General features: G+C 40.5%; 2 protein-coding genes and 2 long non-coding RNA genes across 4 annotated transcripts; 2 read left to right on the forward strand and 2 right to left on the reverse strand.

Annotated features, from left to right (window-relative positions):
• The first annotated feature begins 1,011 nt into the window (after nucleotides 1-1,011).
• Nucleotides 1,012-4,567, forward strand: LOC118416440 (NADH dehydrogenase [ubiquinone] 1 alpha subcomplex assembly factor 3-like). Its single transcript, XM_035821539.1, has 5 exons — nucleotides 1,012-1,129; nucleotides 2,540-2,732; nucleotides 3,586-3,652; nucleotides 3,912-4,012; nucleotides 4,410-4,567. Exons 1-5 carry the CDS (start codon nucleotides 1,062-1,064, stop codon nucleotides 4,518-4,520), a joined length of 540 nt encoding a protein of 179 aa, XP_035677432.1. The 5' UTR covers nucleotides 1,012-1,061; the 3' UTR covers nucleotides 4,521-4,567.
• A 776-nt stretch (nucleotides 4,568-5,343) lies between these two features.
• LOC118416580 lies at nucleotides 5,344-6,360 on the forward strand. Its single transcript, XR_004831221.1, has 2 exons — nucleotides 5,344-5,501; nucleotides 5,839-6,360. It is a non-coding gene; the product is annotated as an uncharacterized LOC118416580 (long non-coding RNA).
• Nucleotides 5,990-6,609, reverse strand: LOC118416581. Its single transcript, XR_004831222.1, has 2 exons — nucleotides 6,447-6,609; nucleotides 5,990-6,385 (listed from the first exon to the last, which is right to left on the reverse strand). It is a non-coding gene; the product is annotated as an uncharacterized LOC118416581 (long non-coding RNA).
• Nucleotides 6,610-7,771: 1,162 nt separating this feature from the next.
• Nucleotides 7,772-16,370, reverse strand: LOC118416740 (store-operated calcium entry regulator STIMATE-like). Its single transcript, XM_035821960.1, has 8 exons — nucleotides 16,020-16,370; nucleotides 13,867-13,915; nucleotides 11,475-11,570; nucleotides 10,468-10,589; nucleotides 9,832-9,944; nucleotides 9,349-9,432; nucleotides 8,279-8,457; nucleotides 7,772-7,892 (listed from the first exon to the last, which is right to left on the reverse strand). The coding sequence occupies exons 1-8, from the start codon at nucleotides 16,234-16,236 to the stop codon at nucleotides 7,808-7,810; spliced, it is 945 nt and encodes a 314-aa protein (XP_035677853.1). The 5' UTR covers nucleotides 16,237-16,370; the 3' UTR covers nucleotides 7,772-7,807.
• Between the last annotated feature and the right edge of the window lie 1,234 nt (nucleotides 16,371-17,604).

Genomic DNA, 17,604 nt, shown 5'->3' on the forward strand with positions numbered 1-17,604 from the left:
TAAAAAACACACAAAGTTTCAAGCATAAAAGATTTTTAAAAAAGTTTTTTTTCAATTTGCTTGGCCGCAGCAACACGGCCTACGTAGGGTAGCTTAACTGAGATTCTGTAACCTGTTTACTATAGATGTTTAAAGATAATGAAATATCTGACACTTTACAATATGTAACCAGTTTGTATGATGCATATTGCTGAGAAACAATGCTCAGATACATTATACACTGTACTTATACTTGTTCAAATTCTAATCAAAAAGTTGAAGAAAAAAAAAGGAAATTTTATTTCTCAAGTTAAAAAGTAGAAAGGTCAGTCACATTCCTTTTATTTTTTTCACCTTTAACTCTAAAGCCGAGATTTTTTTTATGCAATGAACTGGTATTTGTTTCAGTAATGAATAACATATTTGAGCAGCCACCTTAGTATGTTACATTTGAAAAGAGATTATTGTTAAATTCTAACTTTATTTAAAAACTTTTGACTAACAATTGTAACAAGGTAACATGAATACAGTAGAGTGTAAAGTGCCAAACCGACTTGTACAACTTACAGAAACATCAAAATGGTACTGAACTGCCTAATAAAGTGAAAAATGAATTCCTGCAATGGGTGTGGTACATTGGCCTTGGTGGAGTGTCTCTTACTAGTTCATTATTATAGCCTGCAATATTAGACTTAAGATTTGTACACTCAACCCCAGGTAGGAATGAAGTAAAGATGCAGGACTTGTGCTGCATTTGGAGACGATCTGTGTAATTTTGCCTCTCCTTTCGAACGAAGTAGACTGCACTGAATTAAGAACAGCGGTTGTGTTTTATTTTTTTTAGTGATTGCAAGGCACCCAGGGTAGGGGCACATAACAGTAAACTGTAGTGTTACCAACAGGCAAATGAGACTGTCATGCCATCCATCGATAAATCTGCTTGGATATTATCTAGAGAAGCATTAGAGAATGCCTCCAACCTCAGGCGTCGCCAAAAAGTGGCCTCCTCGGGGTGACAGTTCACGAGCGCCACCTGGCGATATTTCTCCAAAGTGTCAAAGGTCACGTAAACAGCAAGGAAGATGGCGGCACCCGGCATGTTAGCAAGAGCGACGTGCAGCGCGTTTGGAAGGTTACGGCCGGTTTTCAGGTAAAATATTACTTCATTGTCATCAGATTTACTTAGTGCAAACCCCAGACTATAAGATGTCTGCCTGACTCTTAAAATACACTCACAACGCTTTCAAAACCGTTACATAAAGGTAACGTTACACAATTTCGTGGGGAGGGGGGTGGAGGGTGACACCTGAATATAGCTATAGAATGATAGTGCCAGGGACGGTGGATAGTGCACAGGGTGAAAACACTAAATATAAAGCGAGACTGCGAAACAACAACGCAAGATTGGTCCCAACATAATTTGAGATTTTTATGATTCAATCAGCCTCACACCATCTTATAAAATTATATATAACTTTGATGTATGCCCAGTGCAGTAACGTTATGATAATAATATCAGGTGTATTTGCAGCCAGTAGGTACTCAATGTGTTGAGTAAGTAGGCTGATTTATGTGGTCGAGGTGCCTCCTCAGGACTTCCGTTTTGCATCCCTCCCAGAAGACGATTTCGTGGAAGTCTTGGTCTGGCTACAGCATCAGGTCATCCTTGGGTGGTCTCCCATCCAATAACTGTCTGGACTGCACGTTCAACTTCAGAGATCGAGTGTATCCACCATGCCACATGGGCGTAGCATAATTCATGTAAACTCTAAAAGATGGCACCGCCTGACCCCCACAGACGATGAGCTGTATGTCCGCACTACGATCAGCCTTCTGGAGAAGCAGAACCCTCAGGACATGTTCATCAGTAACTACAGCGAGCGCGGCTTCACCATCAATATATTATATTTGATAGTAAACTGTGATCTATTGTTGCTCACCACCATACAGGCAGCTGAGAAGATGACACCGTCTCTCGCCAACACAAGACGAGCTGTATATCCTTGCAATCATCAGCCTCACACTATCCTATTCCTGAACATATACCTGATTCACTGACATCTTGTTGCTTATTCCCATCCAGGCAGCCAAGAAGGTGGCATCGCCTGACACCCACAGACGATGAGTTGTATGTGCGCACCACTATCAGTCTCCTGGAGAAACAGAACTCCCAGGGACATCTTCATCAGTAACTACAGAATGATCAGTATAGTTAAGAGTAAACTTTAGTCTTGTTTCTCATCGTCATACAGACAGCCTAGGAGGTGGCACCACCTGACACCAACAGACGATGAGCTGTACGTCCGCACCACCATCAGTCTTCTGGAGAAGCAGAACCCACAGGACATCTTTATCAGTAACTACTTGATTCAGTATTGTCTAATCTTTACTCTCACTACCATACAGACAGCCAAGAAGATGGCACCGCCTGACCCCCACAGACGATGAACTGTACGTGCGCACCACCATCAGTCTTCTGGAGAAGCAGAACCCACAGGACATCTTTATCAGTAACTACTTGATTCAGTATTGTCTAATCTTTACTCTCACTACCATACAGACAGCCAAGAAGGTGGCACCGACTGACACCCACAGACGATGAGCTGTACGTCCGCACCACTATCAGTCTCCTTGAGAAACAGAACCCACAGGACATGTTCATCAGTAACTACAGCGAGCGGGGCTTCACCATCAGGGGAGACAAGGTGCTGGGGCCGGTCGCCATCGTTCCTCGCTCCATATTAAGCTGGGACGTAAGTCTGAGCAACATACTCACTCACTGTCCGATTGTCATATATAAGCCCTTTTACAGAGATCAGAATGCATGTGCAGTGACAGGAATGCTAGGTAATATATCAAACATAAAGTCCCATAAAGAAAACAAAACCCATCTGGCCATTGTTATGCAAATGGAACAATGGTCACAATAAGGGCTGTTTTCTTTTACGGGGCCTTCACCTTTGACATATTGCCTAGAATTCCTGTTGCTGCACATTTCATCTCTGTGAAAGGGATTATTGTTTCCCATCTAGAGTAGGTTATGCATGTTTGCACATAGATGCCCTGTCTCGATGCCAGGTGCCTCCGTCCATTAATCCCCTGGCATTTTCACCGGTGGCAAAAGATACTGTAAATGCAGAAATGTTCACGGTGGTTTTACGTTTGCGGTTTCTATGGCAGTAAGAGACAACAGTGCATGGTGATACTGCAAACTTAAACCCCAGCGAAAAGTCTTTTTTTCTGCTACCGCAAAATCAAATCCCCGCGAACTTAAATACATTTACAGTAGTATAAAAACTCCCGGAGGACTGTACCTGGCCAAAGGAGTGTCCATCAGCCATTGGGAATCTGCAGTCTTAAACAGGGAGGAGCATTTTTTATTCAATAGTCTTTCTTCAAGCTGACTGGGGGCAGATTCCTGGTGGCTGATCACACTCCTTGGCCAGTTTTGATACTATCTTACGCCACCGGTAGATTTCATTTCATTTCATTTATGATGTACTTCAAATGTGTATTAAATCTTTCTTGGTATGACTAATATGTTTTATCAGAAGGTTTTTAATTTATTGATGAATAATTGTAGCTGACTGTTGCCATTTGTTACAGGTTGCTGGTCCTGAAGACATCAACAAAGAAAGTTTAGCTCTCTTCTACATATTTGAACCCAAAATAGGTAAGTGAACAGACAAAGTTAAAGTAGTATCACAAGATGTAAACTTCATTTACAGTACAACTTAAATTACGTGCGCATGCCATATTCTAATACTGTTGAAGTCTGAGAATGAAAAGACTAAAAGACCTGACATTTTTAATTTAGTAAAAGAAATTAATGGCCTGAAAAGATTCCTACAACTATGGAACTTTTGTGGGTGATGGTACAAAATTTTGTCAAATATGCTACATGTTTTTTCTCTCTAATTTGTAACCCACAGAGATCGTAGTCCTGGGTGTTGGCAATGAACACATAAAGCTGGACCCAGAATTACACAAGTTCATGAGACAAAAAGGCATCGCGCTGGAGGTCCAGGACACAGTAAGTCACATTAATCATCATTAATTATCTTTTGTTGTTACATGTGTATAGATTTTTATGTTGACTTAAAAGTCTCCTGCATCTTTTAAAATCCATGGTCACTGGCATTAGTCCTTTGCAAGAGCTTTCAGATGAGTCCTCCATGTATGTGTCTGAGACTGTCATTCTCGTATAGGGCTGTTTGGCCAAAGCCAAAGTTTGTACTAGTAGGGTTGGTATCAATTAGGATTTTACTGACCAGGAGGCCAGTATATTTGGAGTTAGTCCTATCCTTGAATATTTGATCTGTATTCATAAGAATCCAGTGTTGGATTGTTAGACTTACTAAGTAAGATATGTATTATGTTTATGAAGGTACATTATGTTAATGAAAGTTGTGTTCTGTATTCCCCCCTAGGCCCATGCCTGCGCTACATTTAACTACCTGGTGAGTGAGGGGAGAGTAGCAGGAGCTGCACTGATCCCTCCCACGGGCGGAGTCAAGGAAGGACTCCTGGTGCAGCGGTAGCAGGAACTGCACTGCAGATGTTGTTTGCATAGTTACTTAGAAAGGCTTTGTATATTGCTTGTAAAGTTTCCTTTGTTGTCATTATAACTTAAGGTCACCCAATTTTGATCTTATACAAATGTAGTTTCACTTTTTTGTATCTAGCTGGTCAAATTTAGCCTAACTAAAATCATGCTCCTAGCAGCCGGCCCAACAGTTGCCAGGAGGGTATCATTAACCCCAGCCAGGGAGAGATTTTATGAACACGGAATAGTCAAATTAAGATGAACCAAGTAGAAGCAATTACTATTAGTGCAGAGGCTGACTTCAAACGTAACAATGAAATGGAAGTGTCCAGATTGAGTCACTTTAGCTTCTAGCAGCCCGTCAGGCCCTTCTTACATGGGAAGGCTCACCCAGCACGTCACCGGAACGTACTGCGCCTGCGCGAAAAGTATAGACATGCTAAACCTTGCTAAACCCCCGGTTTACTAAAGGGCCGCATTTAAGAAAGTACGTGCGTATATAAGGGTAAAACTCCGTGTACGTTTTACATGAAACCATGCCTGTAAAATATACTGTGCAACAAGCGGGATTTCAATGCAACGTTGACCAAACCACCAGAGTTTGCGCAGGCGCAGTACGTTCTACCGACGTGTTGGCTTACCAAGGTCTTGACAGTGTGTTATGTACAACTTTACACTGTACATCATATGCTATGTCTTATATTGCTATCCAATGAATTTATCTTCCATTTGCCATGAGTAGGTACAGATTTAATGGAATATTCAACTCCATTGTCATTATTTCTATTTGGCTTATTTCTATATGTATAAAATAAAGACAAAATATATCTGAACTGTTTCCTTCTGTTAGAATCAGAGTAACTTTATTACATTAAGTCTCAAATCTTCAGAATCTGCAACTTCTGACAATATCCAATAATTTAAGGTTTTACAACTATTCACACAAAGGTCACTTCTGCACTGTGGACACATTAAGGTCCAATCTAGACACAGTTTTTACCGATATCTGTGGATAGATCAGGAGGGATCTGGAACGTTTGGGGCGGGACACCCATGGCGCTTGCAGTCATAAACAGCTATTTAGCCTAATGAGCCCGTGTTATATGCTAATAATCCCTTCTGAAGTCGGGACGCAGAAGCTGTCGGGGACCCCTGCTAAGCTATTAGGTGAATACTCCGGACCTTTCGGGGGAAATTCTGCCGATATCTTTATGGCGATATTGCAGTTCCATCTAGACGATGAAAAAAAGCTGTCGGCGAGAGGTTGTCGGCTCGCAGATATCGGGAAAATCTGTGTCTAGATCGTGCCTTAGCACTTTTACTCTTCTTAAAATCATCTCCAAATTTACAAGGCAACTATAATATAAGCAGCAGTAGTACAATGTACATGAACAGGGTCTCAACATTTCTTCCTTCATTGCCACTAGTTCAGTGTGTAGATTGGCATACTCTTCTGCATTTTTCTACACAACTTACTTACAACCATACAGATAATTATAATAAGGACTCTGGGCCTTCAAAACCAGTTCCAGCTATACAATGTACATGTACATGAATTTTCTAAAGCTTTCTTGTTAGACAATAGTGAAGAAAGCACTCAGCATACACATGTAAGATTATGAAGGAAAGCTTAGAAACTTTGGTCAATCATACATGTGTTCCTTTTATCAACAAGATTGTGTTTCATATCCTTAGAAAGCGTTGCATTTGCTTTTAAAACTGTCAATTACAAATTAATAAAATAAATCAATATCAATGATTATGATGAAGGAGGTTAACTCCTTTGTTATCGAACTTCACATACATTTTGTAATGTTACTGGCCATTTTTACATGACACTGTACAATAGGTCATGGAAACCTTGAATGTGGACATCAGGGATGTCATCATGGGTCACAATGGATTCTTCACATACGGAAACATTGCCTGAACAGATGTGTACAGTCCCACCTAACAAATCACAGCTAGCATTACTTTAGCCTGGTATCCATCAATGTTTAGCTACCTGGTTCCTTTTGAAGAAGAAGCTGTTGCTACTAGTATTTCTGTAGGTGTACTAGTACTCAATACCACAAAGGAATGGATACCATGGTTAGCATCATCGAACACAGTCACAAGTTGGAACTGTTGGTAGCTAGCTTTACTGGCCATTTCAATTCGTATTTTACCTCCACAAATTTGTTCAACGATCCATATAGAATTAGAAGGTCCTACACACCATCCTAACTATGCTCTATACGGATCAGGCTGAGGTATTTAATGTTCAACATCAGTTAGAAGCCTAATCTCCAAGCAGATCCTACGGTAGCATGAGATTCATAGTATTAAAAGCTGGCAAAGGAGTGTAGCCGGCAAAGGAGTTCCTTCGGTTGCCAAAAAATGCTAAAAGGCCTTTAATATAATCTTATGCTACTGCAGGATCTGCTTGGAGATTACTTGAAGCTTATGTGCACCTAAGAATATATGAAGTGGGCCTCCAATAGGCTCTTTCCACAAGTGCCATAAAACCTTACAAAAACCAACACATAGTGGCACATAGAATATACATCTATACATAATATATAAGTAGTGACAGATAAATATCTAAGGCAATACACACACATATAACAACCAAAAATGAAATGCCGCCCTAAGCTTTTGCTTCATTTCGATGAGTTGAAGTGATAGATGAATGAACTTTTTCCCTCAGATGACAGTATCAAGTCCGTATTGGCCAAAATTATTGTTCTACCCCAAAGATGTGCAATATAACGATAATGACTGAATAAATTTAGGATATTCACATTATAAAATAATCATCAAATATGCACTAACCTGATTTTAATGAATGAAATTTTTAGGAACTGAATCCTTGGCACAGGCAAAGTTTTATGTCTTTTTATCATTAAATTTTGTTCAGATGACACACAAGGAAATGTACAGTGTAGGCTACCCAACTAGCCTCAGGATGTGGCATATCAAAATACTAAGTGAACAAAGTTAAGCGAAATTTGAAAGAATTGAACTTAAGTTGGCATAGGCACAGTTCTATGTCTTTTTAATTTTCATATATTTATGTTCCACCGACATAGAGTCTCCACAAAGTAATGTACAGCCAAAGTTACCCAACTAACCTTAGGCTAGTACAAAGGGCTAACCATAAGAATATATACTTACTATCAATACTTTAAAAAAAATATATTCAAAGTATGTCTTTCACTTCAAATCATGATAAAAAAAGGAGCAAAAATAGGGTGGCATTTAAGGTTTTGGTTGGATAGAAGGTCTATGATGTTGCTAATGTTACAAAATGGCACTTTCCCGCGTGGGGACCAGCAGCTGTCTCTGGGTGACGTCTCCTGGTATCGTTCTCGTCTCCTCTTCGAACCTGTGGCGACAAAAGGGTCCCGTAGTTACTTTACGTCTGATAGGTGGAAGAAAGAAAAGAACACACCGACAAAAAAAGAAGTTTTCTCATGCAGGAAAACATAATGATTGCCTAGCTAGATTTGACTATATGCATCCTGGGATGTAAAGCTGGAGGGCCAGTGTTTGAGCAAAGCCACACCTCAAGCACTTTAAAAGATTTCATGCACCGCAAATATGGAAAAGAATCCATCCCAGTGTGAGACACTGTGAGTGGATCAGACCTTACAGTCTGAGCTTGAACAGCTTGTATCTGCTGTACAAAACTGGTCTGTTATCCCTAGAGGCTGTTTACTGATAAGGCAAACAAACAGACCAATAAACAGACAAATAAATAAACAAACGAACCTGTCTGACTCGTCGCTAGGCGACAGCAGCACCTCCGACTCGGAGTCTTCCTTCTTCTCGCCGCTGTTCTTCTTGCGGTAGTACTTGACCTTTGACCTCCCCTGCTTGACGTGGACGCTCCCGTTCAGCTTGCGGTGTTTCCGCATCAGGAAGTTGTCCACGACCCAGAACATCAGCGCCTGGAGGTATAAAAACATGGTCAGGAATGTACTGTCATTTCTTAGTTATGATTCTCATATATTTAGATCAGAGTTGGTCCTAGGACAGATCCTGATCGCAATCTGTACTAGTAGAATCGCTGATTGTCCTAGGACAGATCCCGATCGCAGGAGTAGGACCAATTCCGTTCGCGACCTGTCCTAGGACAATCGCCGATTGTCCTGGATGTTGATCTCTACTTTGACATATATATTCTTTGACATATGAGTGGGTATACACCTGCTTCATAAGGAACAGACTGGTTTGTGCCAAAGCATACCAGAGTTGGACTGTTGCATTGTCCAAGGCAGTATAGAGTTTGCACAATGCATTTAGTTACAAGGTTGGGGGGGGGGGGTCATACTCTGGCAGGGCCATAGACTTTTCAAATGGTACATAGTGCTTTCATAACTTAGTAATCAGCACAAGTCTTAATAGAATTACAGACTGCAAGGTAAACGCACTCCGCTACCAGTTTAAGAGGGGCACTACCCATATACACCAAATGGTGTGGGAGAGATTTCAACTTAAATTTCAGACATTGGGCTGAAAAAAAAATATGCTCAGGTTGTGGCCCATCAAATCAACTTTGAGACCAAATGTTTATTCTTCCCTTTAAAGAACTAGTATGAGAAATTGTTAATGCTGGGGTCTGGCACCAGCAGCTTGTAAAATTTGAACCCCTGAACTTGCAGTCCTGGAGACATGCAGACTGCTACCTGCTACTCCCTACACTAACTTGACTAAGGGTTGCTCTTCAAATCAAAAGCATGGTTTCACATCCCTTGAAGAAAAGTGGCCAGCTCCATGTAAGTCAGATACTGGACCATGTAAGCTGCTACAGTAAGACTGTAGCTGATGTAGGAACTCACATTAATGATGAAGGGGATGATGAGCATGACGATGGCCAGCTCCACCTTAGGGTCGTGGATGGGGGACAGGATAAACTTACGCACCTGGGAAACAATAGGAAAAAAATGTCACAATCCTGTAACAATTGGTAAAAAACGGAGCAATTTTGATTAATAGTGTTCAGTATGTTGCTTAAGTTTTCTGCCACAAAAGCTTGAGTCTGAGGTTGAAATCTATGTAAACATTTCTTTCAGTCTTTTTACTTGAGAAATCTTGCTATTTGACTTGTTACAACATTTCTAAAATCTGGCATCTTGTTCCGAAATCAGTTATATAAGGAGTGGAGGAACTATTGGCTCTTATAGGAAAATGTTTTTTTTAGTTTTACGCTTAATTATGTAGCAGCTTAAATGTTTGTCTTCAGGAGGAGCCATCTAAAAAATCATTTATGGGGCCATTGGAAGGAATATAAAGTAAAGTAGATATAGCAAAACAATGCTTACATCGTCCCAGAATGGCAGCTGTACAAAGAGTGCCACGGCACATTTCTCAAACACCATGACCAGGAGGTAGAGCGCACACTGGCCAAACCAGGCGTTACACTGGGGAGGTTCACCTGAAACATAATCATAATATATAGACTCTGTATTAGGATAGCATATTTTAGAGTAGAGTTACAGGCAGTTATTCAATTGAATTACAGGATCTGACATGTCCTCTGCACAAAAGGTAAATCACATTTCTCCAGCTTTGGAGCAGATCAAACACATGAAAAAAATGAAACTCAACTGACGAAATTATTTTGTATTACCAAAGGCACAAAGTTGGCTGTTGCAAAATACTCATTAATGCATAGCCTCGATAAATGCAGCTTTTTCTTTGATAAAATGAATGGAGTTATCAATATGCTACCTGAACAGAGACTCAAACCAGCTTCTGTGTTGTCAGATGACTTGAAAATTAGCACTACATACTTAGTGCTTCTATTGAGCTGGGGGTAAGGACTTGAAATGTAGGTAAATGTGTTTTTAAGTGATTGTTTCACAATTGGCTTAACCATGTATTGTATAGGAAATTCCATTTGCTACTCCCTCCCCAGTACATTGTAAAGCTTTCAGCACATCCCCCAGTCTACCTACCGTACTCCCCGAAGGTGAGCGTGTCCCAGTGTCGCCACCTGACCACACACTGGGTGAACTTTAACCCCAGGTAGATCAGCAGCAGGCCTACTGTGGAGTCCAGCAGGAAGTTGATGATGTACCTGGGATAAAAACACAGGAGGGAAAATCCGAATGAAAAGGGGCATCAAGGAGGCCATCTACATAAGGGTGCAACAACCCTCTCTGAGGTTTCGCCTTCCCGCTATCTACAATTCACTGCTGAGATCATCCTCCGACTTCAAGAACATCAGTGAAGCGAATCGTACTTATGGAGAAGTTTGACGTGCTTGACCTAAAATTTATGGTGAGTTTTTCTTCTTTTGTGTTGGTTTAAACAAAGTTTAAACTTTACAACAGTACTACAGTGTGAGGAAGAGACATTAAAACAGGTTTACAGTTTGGTATTTCTCTGTCTTACTTGCTTTCTTGTGCAGTCTTTCTGTCAGTGTCAGTTTCTCTTTATCTTATGTTTGGCACTAAATTAATCATTTTGTATTGGTTATTGGGTTAGGCAGATGAGAGTTGTTAAGCCATTTATCACAAAATTCAAATAACATGTTCACAACGACTTTGGGACATTCTATAGACATTTCAAAACTCATCTCTCTTGTGATTAGACTGAAAGGTAAAAGGAATATTCTTGCCAATGATATGTTCTGTAATAAGCTTCATGAAAATACTACAATTTGTATGTGACTGACAAAACTCAACTGTAGACATCTACACTGTGGACCAGCATAAACATCTTGGTTACACACATTATACATTTTGTGTGACCAAAACATATTTTGGTTACTGCAATATACATTTTGGATACACACATGAATAACGTGTATGTTTACAGTTTGGTATTACGATAGACTACGTGCTTGCACGTAGATAAGAGGGCTTAATGACATTATAAAGTTTAAAATTGTATCACAACCAACGAATTGCATTGTCCTGGCCTAAAGCTGACTCCAAGGAATAAGAGTTGCTTCCCTTACCATGTACAGGGGTCCCCTTGGAACATGTCTGCCAGGAACACATTGGCGAAGTGGATAAACGCAGCGCCGATGGCCTGTTTGGATGTGTCGTAGAACCTGTATGGAGAGGGGGAGGGGGGTCAGGCAAATATTCCATGAGACATACAAATGTAGCTATTCATGGACAAATAATAGTGATAATAATAATACTGATATGCTGTCAAGAATCAGTAGTCTTACATCCTTCTGATCAAAGAAATCTGAGAAACCATAGAACGTGGAGAATGTGAACACTTCTTTAGCTTCTTGATTTCTCCCATTCTTCCCTAATTACTAAAGTGCCAGATATGTCCAGAATTTGCCTATCTGCAAAATCTCAGCTGACACCCCAAAAAGCCTAGCCATATACACATCTACATTCCTGCCACTTTGCCAACACCAACATGTTTCAAGATGCCAAAGTAACAGAGAACTTTTCTTTACTACATTGATGGATACAATGTAAATCTTTTCTGCCCATGCTCACACACCAATTTGCTCCCTTCACACCAAATTACTGTAAGGCCCATGTGTTACACCATCTCATTTCTTGGGTTCTCAGGCATTTCATTTAGTGAACGATTTGCTAATAAGAAAATGTCATTTTCTACCTACCATTTAGTCCCTAAAATCTGATCTAGTAATAATAACAACGTGGGCTCCCCAACAACAAGTGGGACAGAGAAAAGACAACCCTGGTATCTATGAAAAAAGGGACACACTTTTTCTTCAGCTTTTCGACAAATTTTCAAAACTTCGAGAACCAACAGAGTCAATCCACATGACCTAACATCAAGTTTGGCCTCAGGCATATATTATCTTCAGGTTTTGCAACACATTTTGTTTGTCCTCATCACATACTGGAACCAGCCCTCTGTAATTATACTAACATATAATAGCCCCACTTTGCTCAGACAGCCTTGGCATTCTGCGTTCAGGGCTCAAAATACCACCTGCATACGCAGATTAGTGCAGGTAACAGGGGCTGTGCAGGTATTTCTGGTGTTTACCTAGCCTGCACCTAACCTGCACTGGTCCATGTACTGGGTTTATATACATGTATATACCCATGACTATGATGTATGTGGATTTTTTTTATAAGCTGCATTACCACCTATGAAGTATAAAAGAAAAATGGCAATAGTTTCTGAACAGTTTTAGTGTGATAAAATACTTCCTAAACTCTGAGTAGTGCAGGTAAAGTTTGTCAGGTGCAAGTAATTTTCAGTGTTACCTGCACCAGTGCAGGCATGCAGAAAAAAAAAAGGTATTTCGAGCCCTGGCACTGCTGCAGTTGAATCAGTAATGCAGAATAAACAGATTTCATTGCTCAGTGTACACAAGAGGGTTGATGTGATTTCATCAGGAACAGGATGCTGGGACCCACAGGATTACAGTAAATGAAAAATGGAAATGCCAACGTCAACACTCAAACAAAAGCGTGTCTAGAGTTTGTCAATATAATAAGGCCTGGTTATACAATTTCATTTATTGGTGCTGAGATTTCTGCAGGAAAAGAATGGGACTCAGCTAGGGAAAATCAAGCAAACTGATTCTTTTTAATGAAAAAGAGACCAGAATTGAGTGATAAAATCGACTGGTATCAGAAACCACAATTTGTGGTAGAAGGGAAAATGTAATCCCCAAGCAGATGTTAGGCTGCGGCTGTTTTTTAAACGTTTTTTTAATCGTTTTTATCGGGCTTTCTATTTTATATTTTATCTTTCTGTGTCTGGCCTTGGTTTTGACAATACAAAATAAAATACAAAATAGAAAGACTGATAAAAACGACTCAAATTAACCATAAAAAACAGCCGAAGCCTTACCTCTGCTTGGAGAGTAGGAAAATGAAGGTTTTAGAGTGTTTGCAGTTTGTGGTTGAAGTACAGTAGTAGTGCATTGTAAACACATATTTGTGGCATTGCAGTGGAGTTGTCACATGTGATGTGTACCACTGCTAAATGCTCAAGGAAACACATCCACATTTCGACAAAAAACACTGCCTAAGCAACCATAAGCAAAGAAGATTATAGCCAAGCGGAGCTCAATTCAAGTGATTTTGGAGAGGCAAAGCAGATTGTAGGTTGTAAGGGGTAATTTGTGTCCTGTTTGCTCCTATAACTTCCGTGACAGGACACAAAGGTGTCATACAAGACCCTGTCAACTGACTTATCCTGTAATCCAACAATAACTACATGTATATCCCTTACACAGGTGTTACAATGACACAAAGGTAGCCTCTGTTGCAGGCTATGAACAGGGTAGACTCCGTTACAGTCATCGAACGGGGCTGGTTTTTATTGGGGAGGGGGTGGTGGTTGGCGTCATTGGTTTGCGATTTTCAACGTTGGCTGGGTAAGGAATGTTTCCTTACCAGATTCTCCATGGTCTTCTTTCTCCCTTGGGTTCCCGATACCTTTTCACTGTAGGGAGAGACAAGATACGGTAAATTCAGTTTTTTTGTGGGGACTTAAATGTCGCGATAGAACTTAGAAGACTTAAGAAAGTTTTAATTTCATGGTTGAAACAAGTTGGCAATGCATTGTAATGTTACAGTACAGCAGTAGTATAATGACCAAAATGAATGGACACGGACTATGAATGCTGAGCTTTCCGCTCTACTATATGTTTTGTACCATCATGTATGTGTAGTGATATAGGTTGATAGACATTAGGACTCAATGTAATCTGCATCTCTGTTATATTTTATCTGACCCTTAGCCTCATGACCTCAATAAAAAGCAGAATGTAGGCCAATTTGTGCTTCTCATGAATAAATAAAGGTTCAAACAAATATATCTGAAACGCATATTCTTGGGGTCATAAGTTTACAGAGGAGAGTTCACAGAGAAAGTAAATCCACTGCTGTTAGGTTTCCTTGGTGCTCTGGACAAGTGATTTGTGTAGTATTATACAAGAAAGGCTCAGCAAGTAATTTGATATCTAGTATTTCACTGATGAAAGTATCAATAATGTATGATAAACCAACACAGTAACAGGAGAAAGGGTGGCAGCACAGTGTTGTTTGCACAACTAACACCTCATTTCAATCATGTATTGTTGGTCATCCAGAAGTGTCAGATAAATTTGCATATGAAATTGAAGTAATACATACCAATAGATTAGCGGATAAGTAAAGTGTGTTGCAGTTTACTAGTATTAGAAAGCTAATGAAAATGGCACACACACACATGTAATGTATGTTTACGCCTCAACAGTTTATTGCATGGTTATGTGATATAAACACAAAAGAAACAAACATCAAGTTTGTAAAGCTAATGACACAAAAACTTGACCTCAATGATGACATTTGAGCCAATGTTTTTTCAATATGTTTCCCGTTCCAAAAAAGACATAATTTATTTTGGGACAAAACAATTTACATAACTATAGCACAGTTATTGACACCTGCTGTGTTAATTTTCAGTCTGTTCCATTTTGACTTTCACTTTTGTATAGAATTACCTTGAGGATTCAAACAAAAATGAAAGACAGCCACTATAAATTATCTTTGTTATTTCTTAACTTAAAAACTAAGGAAGCTTATGTCTCCAGGCTAAGTTCTGTTTTTTAAATCTTGGATCTCTGGAGGACGTAATCACATTACTCTATGTGACCTGAATTTTTTTGCAGAGGGATATCTTATACACTTACGGTACTCTTCAAGCATAGGTTAGGCTCCAGCTTTTTTTTAACGCTTATGGACAGACCAGCCGCATGGAAGCACAGTGTGAAGACTATCCGACTGCTGCCTACCCCTGTGACAGGGATCCCAGCAGCAGTATAATCAAAAATGGATACGACGATACGACGATATGTATGCGTTTTATCACGCTGTCTATTTTGTAGTATTGTTTTCTTTACGTCTCCTGGGGTCAGTACCTCTGCTTGGAAAGTAATATACAAGTCCTACAGGGCCAGTCACAAATGCCATGCAGGCTCTGATAACAGTATTAGCACGTCCTAGCCTATAGCACAGACGTCAGCTGTGTGTGGCACAAGCTTATCTGTATATACTCACCAGATCCTGGTATTCAGCCCATGTACGTAACGTTAACCCTATTCCTGGTATTTTGAGCAGCTGCCTTTAGTTGGCTGGTTCTACAAGTCGGTATTTTTCCCCTGATGGCATGCACGTCAGATCTTTTCTACAGCAATTGGTTTCTTCAGAACTGATATGCTATTTATTAATAGGAAAAAAAAGGCCCCCCCTCGTAACGTTTGAGACAGCTATAAAAGAGGTTAACCCTTAGCTACATTTACTCTCCAAGCAAGTTTTTATGCCTTTTTATTGGGATTTTTATTTCGTACTGAAATCTTGATGTCTCCCAGCCGAGAAGGCCCGACAAAACGCCTAAAGAAACGTCAAAATACATCCGGAGCCAAACCTCTGCTTGGAGAGTAACTAACCCTATCTATACTATCTATGGCCTTGGGGGAGGGGGGCGATCTATATACTCGCGCCAGACTAGCCATTTTTGACGAGATTTCACCCAGAAAACTGCATGAAAAACAGTCTGTACTCACACATGAGCGTACTGAAGGCCACGATGCCCAGTATCCCCTGGATGAGCACGCCGAAGCGGCCCATGAGCGCGCCGTGGCTGCAGTGGTGCAGACCGCCATCGTCTGACGGGAACAGGTCCAGCGTCGCGCCGTCTCCCGTCGTCAGGTTCGCCCGCCAACTAGGCGGCTCCTCGGGCGCTGTGGCCGCCTCTGATGGGCTCACACTCCCCAACAACATCAATGTATGTTTATAAGGGGATGATTAGTCTTCCTGAGTAAGCAGGGAAAGGGAAAATCCTGCTCTGTTGACATCAGAACGGACGATCAAATGATCAGAGACCTTCCATGTTGCTACCTCACAGTTCCGGGCTAGTCCAACAAGGCTCCCCATGGGGGGTAGTGTTTAAATTTTCAAACTTATCCTAGTATCGATCATATAAGGGACGTATAATTAGACAGCACAATGTAGTAACATATAGAATAGATTTATTTATAGAAATGGAGCTGATACATTCGTATACTTAAACCAAAGCGTTTAATTAAGTTTTGGTATAGTCCATCGGATGACGTCACCTAATGACGTCGTTGACAGTACTTTTGTTGGGATATGGCACGTGATGACTGTTGAGTGGGTGCGGTTGGCACACGCAGTGTCAGATTAATCTCCAAGCAGATCCTACGGTGCCATAAGATAGTATCAAAGCTGGCCAAGGAGTAAAGTCGGCCAAAGGGAGTCAAACGGGCACCCTAGTGCGGTGGATTTGATACTATATTACGCCACCGTGGATCTGCTTGGAGATTAGATTACTATAGCAGTGTGATTCGTGGCATTGAAAAGTTGTTTGATATGAAAGATATCTCGAAAATAGAAAGTTAGACATTTTCAAGCAAATAAATGAAGTTTACCGCCTACCAAACATAACGTTAAGCTGCTTGGTTTATTCTGAATCAATCAATCAATCAATCAATCAATCAATCAATCAATCAATCAATCAATCAATCAATCAATCAATCAATCAATCAAAAATGGTTTATTATTAAAACAAGGTTCATTATCATCATGAACAATGATTACTATTATTCGTACTCAAAGTCAAACGAATTCATACATATATATATGGTGACCAACCATTGGTCCTTGACCTTGATTGTTTGAACGGAAGAAGAAGAAAAAGAAAAAGAGGACGAAACAGAATAAAAACAGCTTCCCCTCCATAGATGTGACACCAATTTCCTCGGCACTCGAACCATGCAGTGAATGAATGAGTACCCACCTGTTTCAGCTAGGACTTCCCTTGGACAGTAGGTCCCGCGTTTTTGAAGAGCCACACCTCAAGCACGTTAAAGAACCCATCACACTCATCGCAAAGAGTAGGGCCCGGTCTATCTCGGTGTGAATACATTTGCCTGGTATACAGCTTCCATACAAACCTGGTGTGTTACGCCATGAGGCGGTTTACCGGGCATGCAATACAAATACAAATATTAGGCATGCCGGCAATATCTAATTCCAAAGGACCGCGCGAAAAATGTGTCTGTAAAAGCGCACTAGTGGGTCTATTCCTTTGACAAATGCCTTTTCTTTTAGCGCTTTCTTTTGGTAGAT

Source organism: Branchiostoma floridae, chromosome 5 (genome assembly GCF_000003815.2).
Source record: "Branchiostoma floridae strain S238N-H82 chromosome 5, Bfl_VNyyK, whole genome shotgun sequence".
NCBI lineage: Eukaryota > Metazoa > Chordata > Leptocardii > Amphioxiformes > Branchiostomatidae > Branchiostoma > Branchiostoma floridae.